The sequence below is a fragment of the Cebus imitator genome, unplaced genomic scaffold, assembly GCF_001604975.1.
Source record: "Cebus imitator isolate Cc_AM_T3 unplaced genomic scaffold, Cebus_imitator-1.0 Scaffold112, whole genome shotgun sequence".
In the NCBI taxonomy this organism is placed as follows: Eukaryota; Metazoa; Chordata; class Mammalia; order Primates; family Cebidae; genus Cebus; species Cebus imitator.
This window is the reverse complement of record NW_016107427.1, coordinates 3830884-3837698: the sequence shown is the minus strand read 5'-3', so window position 1 is coordinate 3837698 and position 6815 is coordinate 3830884. Positions and strand designations below refer to the sequence as shown.

The 6815-nt window shown below is 55.7% G+C and overlaps 1 protein-coding gene across 4 annotated transcripts in view; it reads left to right on the top strand.

Annotated features, from left to right (window-relative positions):
• PDE9A (phosphodiesterase 9A) overlaps window positions 1–6815 on the top strand; it is a 108905-nt gene that overhangs the window by 88063 nt on the left and 14027 nt on the right. For all 4 annotated transcript variants that reach the window (XM_017538579.2, XM_037742048.1, XM_037742047.1 and 1 more), the window contains 2 exons: window positions 645–719; window positions 6093–6179. In XM_017538579.2, coding sequence (XP_017394068.1) covers window positions 645–719; window positions 6093–6179 — 162 coding nt within the window. The remainder of the gene's footprint in view (window positions 1–644; window positions 720–6092; window positions 6180–6815) is intronic.

The following is a 6815-nucleotide window of genomic DNA, read 5'->3' as shown; positions in this document are numbered from 1 at the left end:
AAGCATTTTTTTTTTTGAGATGGAGTCTCACTCTATTGTCCAGGCTGGAGTGCCATAATGTGATCTCATCTCACTACAACCTCCACCTTCCAAGTTCAAGCGATTCTTCCGCCTCAGCCTCCCGAGTAGTTGGGATTACAGGCACCCACCATCATGCCCTGCTCATTTTTGTATTTTTGTAGAGATGAGGTTTCACCATGTTGGCCAGGTTGGTCTTGAGCTCCCAACCTCAGGTGACCTGCCTGCCTCGGCTTCCCAAAGTGCTGGGATTACAGGCTTGAGCCACCGCGCCCAGCTGTTGTCCATTTTCTCATCAGGCTTCTTGAGGTCTCATTTACACACAGTAGTTCTTTAGGTCTGGAGTACAGTGAATTTTGACAAACTTGCTTAGTCCTCTGACCTCCACCGCAAGCAAGATACGGCACATTTCTGTCACCCCGAACCCTCCCCCGCCCCCTGGCCCTGCCCCTGGCGTCCACTGATAGGATTTCCACCGTGGCACTGGTCCTTTCCAGAAGGCTGTGGCCTGTGAGTCTGACACAGGCGCCTTTGAAAGAGAATGGGAGAAAGAGATGTGTCCCGGCACGCACATGGCACCGCGGGCCCCCGGCGCCTGGTTAACACGGAGCTCCTGTCCTTTCCAGTATCTGCTCTCTCCAGAGACTGTCGAGGCCCTGCGGAAGCCGACCTTTGACGTCTGGCTTTGGGAGCCCAACGAGGTAAGTGCGGGACTCATGGGCACCGCATCCTGGGGGGAGGCAGCTCAGGATCGGGGACCCCAGTGGGACCACCCCCATCACTCTTCCTCCTTCATGCCTTCTCCTCATCTTTTTAAAGACTGAAAAAAGACAAAAACAAAAACAAACAAAAAAAACCCTTGCTTCGCCAGGTTTTAGTTGAAAGTAACACTTTCTAGGAGGGCTCAGGAGACAGACCTCACAGCAGGGGGATTCTGTGAGTTGGGGAGGCAGCTGTCAGGGCAGGGAGCCTCTGTCCAGGGCTCCTCCATGCTGGACTCCCCAGGCCTCTGCCCGCCCTACAGACCCTCTCGAGAGGCTGGCAGCCCCGTGCTGCACCTGCAAACAGGCTGTGTGCTACAGAACGCCCCTGCTGGGAGCAAGTCTCTCCTTGAGGAAGGGGCTGTGGTCAGAGTGCTCTGCTCTGAGACCGTTGTCTGCAAAGGCAAGGCACAGGCAGCTGGCAGCCCCAGATAAGTGACATGTGGGTTCCGGTAACTGTGTCACCTTCTGTAGCAAGGCTTGAGTCCAGGAGTTCCAGACCAGCCTGGGTGATGTGGCTTGGCTGTGTCCCCACCCAAATCTCACCCTGAATTGTCATCCCCACATGTCAAGGGTAGGGCCAGGTGGAGATAACTGAATCATGGGGGCGGTTTCCCCCCATGCTGTTCTCGCGGTAGTGAATCAGTCTCAGGAGATCTGACGGCTTTATAAACGGGAGTTCCCCTGCGCACGCCCTCCTGACTGCCGCCACGTAAGTGATCTTCTCCTCCTTTGCCTTCTGCCGCGATTCTGAGGCCTCCTCAGTCGTGTGGAACTGCTAGCCCATTAAGCCTCTTTTTCTTTATCAATTTCCCAGTCTTGGGTATGTCTTTATTAACAGCATGAGAACAGACTAATGCACTGGGCAGCATAGCAAGACCTCGTCTCTACAAAACAAAAAAGTGTTAAATTCCCATTGGCTGAAAAATATAAAAATTGGGAATTTTTGTGTTTTTGCACCCCAAGAAATGAAAACATTTTCTCCTTGCTGTCCTCGGGCCCAGCAGTTTTCAACCCACCAAAATCTAAGGACGTTTTTGTGCTTGTCAGCAACATGGAAAATGCAGACGGCTCCTCAGCGGTCACCTGCGATTTTTGACAAGCTGGGCTGCAGCGAAGTCTCCACAAAGGGCAGGAAGTGGGATCCCCGAGGTCAGGTTGCTGACCCCGGACCCCCTGCCCTCTGCTAAAGGAACCTCTTTCATGAGCTTCGTCTCCCAGCAGGAGAAAAACGGCAGCAGCAGCACCAGCCAGAAAAGCGGAGATCCAGCCCACACTCCCCACCCCAGCTCACCCAGAAGGGCAGCAGGCGGTCAGTCCCAGGGGCTGCACTACTGCAGACCTCACAGCCTCCAGCCACCACGTGCCAGTTTGCTCCCCAGGTCCGAGAGTGCAGGATGACAGTCACGGAGCCAACAGGAGGAGCCGGCTTTACCTGTGCAGCGTGACTGTCAAGGTCAACGCATAAAAAGAAAGGGCCCAGGTGTGGGAGATGCAAGGAGAAGGGAAAGCAAGAAAGGGAAGCGCTGAGCTGCTGGCCTGCAGCGGCAGCTCCCAGGGACCCCGCACCGGAGCTGAGACTGGGCAGAGCAAGTCCCCGGCAAGCAGACGCCGCAGACAGTTAGAACACACCGACTCCTGCTCCAGCCTGTGGGCAGGCACTGCACCTGGAGCATCGTGCAGAAAAATCCCTGCCAGGGTGCAGTGGCTCACAGCTGTCATCCTGGCTCTTTGGGAGGCCGAGGCGGGTGGGTCACCAGAGGTCAGGAGTCCGAGACCAGCCTGATCAACATGGTGAAACCCCATCTCTACTAAAAATACAAAATTAGCCAGGTGTGGTGGCTCATGCTCGTAATCCCAGCTGCTCAGGAGGCTGAGGCAGGAGAATTGCTTGAACCCAGGAGGCAGAGGTTGTGGTGAGCCAAGATCACGCCATTGCATTCCAGCCTGGGCAACAAGGTTGCCTTTCCTTTTCAAAAAAAAAAAAAAAAAAAAAATCACCATCCCCAAAGTCATTTTGACTGCAGCCTCTTGTGAGGAAGAGCTAAGCCAGGGGCCACTGACGGCAAAGCGCCTGCATGGAAACAGCACTTACTGTCTTTTCTGCCACCGTCTACCAGGAAACCCTTTGAGCACGGGCCACTGTGACTGGGGAGGTGGGGCTTGCCCCACGAAGCTGAGGGATCTGTGCCTCCGTCATAGAAAGGCCACCTCTCTGTCCTGTGATCGCAGAGTGGATTCACACCTGCTTTCAGGGCTGGCAGGCAGGCAAGGCAAACAGCTCCCGGCGGCTGGGCTCAGCTTCTGGGTGGTGTATCCCACGGCCCATGGTTTCTGCCCAGCAGATCCCAGGGGCACCCCAGGAGACCGATGAGGGTTCCAGTGCTTCCAAGAAACATCTAGCTGCCTGCATGTGAGAACACAGAGATGTCCAAGACAGGAGCCTTGGCCTCTGGCAGATCTGGCAATGCCAAGAATTTTGGAATGTGAGTGGCAAAGAGGGACAACTAAAGGGACACACAGGAAAACAGCCCCATCGGCCCCACAAAGCTACATCTGGCTGCCCATGAGGCAGCAGGCACTCAGAGAACGCCAGTGCCCCACAGCTAATCACCTCTCTCCCTTCCAGCAGGGGTGACCCTGTCTTTCTCCCAGTGGCTCGAACCAGTGTCCTGCCCATCACAAACTGGACGGGGGACATGACTTCAGGCTGCCGTGCCCTCCCATCTGTTAGGGCCTCCGCCCAGGGCTGTGGCCTGCCTCTATCGAGTACAGAGCTGGGAGGCTTCAGGAGCCTCCCCCATCATCTCATGAGTCCCCCACAAGTGGACCATGCAGCCCACTCAGACCAGGACCTGCCACCGCATGCGGGAGCTGCCCACTCCCTCTTGCCCGCCCGGAGCTCAAGACTGCACGTGCAGCCACAGATGCATACGGCCCTCTTGCCCCACAGCCTCCACGTAGGCCACGTAAGTGGCACCAGGTAGCTCTGTCTGCCAGTTAGCATCTCCTCTTGGCTCTGATTCAACAGCAGACACATCTGCCCTTCAGGGCTGCCTTGAGCAGCATCTGGGCTGTTCAGATGGAGAGCAAGGATTTTCTAGGCTGCAGCCTCTAGAGTCCTAAGCGCCGGCGTTCAGGACGGTGAGGGGCCAGCAGCTCTGGGCAGCGAGGCCACTGGCTGGGTGATCCAGGCAGCAGCTGACAGCGGCCTGGGAGCCAGCCCCCCTGTCCTCACGTGGGGCCCCATATCCAAAAGCCAGACTGATGCCCTGCACATTATCCAAGCTACAGCTGCACTGTCCCCCCAAGGAAAATGAGTATGTGGTTCACGTGCTTTAAGGATGTTTCCCAGGTGACATTTCAAGCTCCCATCTGTGGCCGCATGTGGAGGAGTTTCCAGTTTTCCAGATGGATTCTATGCAATGCCAGAGAACCCTCTGCCTCCTGTAGAGCCGTCTCATCAATGCCATGATTGCAAGCTTCAGTCTACAAAGACGCACCTCCCTGGCAGCATTTCCAGGTCTCATACACAGCGTAGCAAGTACAAATGGATTTTTTGGCGGCACACCCTGTCCTCATTTGCTGAGGCTGCCATAACAAAGTGCAGAGACTGGGGTGGCTTCAGCCATAGAAGTTGCTTCCACGGTTCTGGAGCTGAAAGTCCGGGATCAAGGTGGCTGCCAGGTTTGGCTTCTCCAGGGGCCTCTGTCCGTGGCTTGCACACGGCCACCATCTTGCTGTGTCCTCCTGTGGCCTGTTCTCTCTGCACAACGACCCCCGGTGCTCTTCCTCTTCTTATAAAGACACCAATCCCAGCCGGGCGCGGTGGCTCACGCCTATAATCCCAGCACTTTGGGAGGCCGAGGCGGGCAGATCACGAGGTCAGGAGTTCAAGACCAGCCTGGCCAATATGGTGAAACCCATCTCCACTAAAAATACAAATATTAGCCGGGTATGGTGGTGCACACCTGTAGTCCCAACTATTCAGGAGGCTGAGGCAGGAGAATCGCTTGAACCTGAGAGGCAGAGGTTGCATTGAGCTGAGATCGTGCCATTGCACTCCAGCCTAGGTGACAGAGTGAGACTTCATTTCAAAAAAAAGACAACAGCCCCATTGGGCCAAGGCCTCACCCTGACTGTGTGGAACCTTCCTGGCCTCCACAAAGTCCTTGTCTCCAAATAGCCCATTGGGGTCAGGGCTTTAACACATTGACTTAGGGGAAGGTGCAGTTTGGTTTATAACATGCCCTTTTGGGAAGAGAAGGTTGTGCAATGAGCAGAGACAGGCAGGAAGCCATGCTGGGCTCCGGCAGGGATGGCCCCATGCCCTGCACAGACAGCAGGCAGCGGGCGGCTGGGCTGGAGGCGGGCACAGGTGGGGGGTCTTGGGTGGGGGACACCTGCCAGGAATGTCTAAACTGCCCCTTTTCTGCACGTCCCTCCTCCTGCTGGGCTCCCCACCCAAGATCTGGTTTTTCCAGAAAGCAATGCCCACTTTGGTCAAACTCTCATTTTTAAAACTCACTTCATCTTTTCCTCCCTGACTTAATTAGCTCCAAGGCACTGACTGAGCTGCATTGAAATAGATGTCCACCATGACAATAAATCCTCTTTGGGACTGAAAACAAAATCTGTTTCAGCTTGAACAGGGATCTCAAGAGAAACCAGAGCTCCATGAAAAACGGTTAGGAGGAGCGACTCTCCCAGGGCGGGCTCCCTCTGCACACTGCAAGTTAAGACGTAAAAGTGTCTCGGGTCCCAGCGGGGCCCCAGAGGAGCGCAGGTCGGCGTTTCTGGATGTAGATCGTCAAAGCGCCTTTGATCTCCAGCCTCAGGCAAGGAAAGGGCCTTTCTCTCTGTGACACCACCGTGCTCAGGGGTGTGCCGGATAGAACCGTGTCCTGGAAACCTCAGCTGTGATCCTGCTCCACTGAGATTGTTTTTCATGTGTAGAAATCAATAAAACCTTTTGGTGTGGTGATTTGGGAGTGGGGTGTGCTCTCTCGCCTAGTCGCCATCCTTGCTATCTTAGAATTCTCCTTGACTTCGGAACCAGCCCTCCACCCCCAGGAGACCCCCAGTGCGCTCTCAAAGCCCCACCCATCTGGGTGGCGTGGAAAGGCTGGTCCAAAGACCGCTCCTCCTGCGTCTCGCCGACCAGGCTTCGCTCTCAGCAGGCTTTCTGGGAAGGGGAGAGCCCACCCTCCTGCCGACCGCCCTGCTGGCACTCCGAGGATGACAGAGGGAAGCCAGGGGCTGGGGAGCCGGCTACACGGCTGCCTGAGGCCCACCCTTCTCCTATGCCCACAGATGCTGAGCTGCCTGGAGCACATGTACCACGACCTCGGGCTGGTCAGGGACTTCAGCATCAACCCCGTCACCCTCAGGAGGTGGCTGGTGAGTGCCAGACCCGCCTTTGGTTCCTCCCAGGCAGCTGGTTTCATCCAGTTCCACAGGCACGGAGGGAATGCATCACCTGCGCACCTTCCTGATGGCACTGCGCTCCCTGAGAGCAGGGGCGACGTTCCCCAGGGAGTTTTGTGAGGACACTCGGCCTGTCTCTGTTCCTCCTTCCACCAAAAAACATTCTTTACACCCAAGCTCCTGCTCTGATGAGCAGGAAAATAGTGAGACTCTGCCATCATCAAGCGAAGCAGCGTGTCCTAAAGCAGCAGCGTGTGGGAGTCTGGGTGTGTGGGTGGGAGTGTTGTGTGTGTGTCTGTGTGAGTGTGGGTGAGTTGGAGTGTATTCATATGTGTGAGTGTAGGGGTGTGGATGTGAGCATGTGGGGAGTGTCTGTGTGTGTGTTTAGGGGTGGGTATGTGTGAATGTGGGGTGGGAGTGTGTGTGTGTGTTAGTATGGGTGTGTGCATGTGGTATCTGTGGATGTGGGATGTGTCTGCATGTGTGTATCTGTGTGTGGATGTGGGGTTTATGAGGGCACATGTGTGTGAGAATGGGTGTGCATGTGTGTATCTGTGTGTGGATGTGGGGTTTATGGGGGCACATGTGTGTGAGAATGGGTGTGCATGT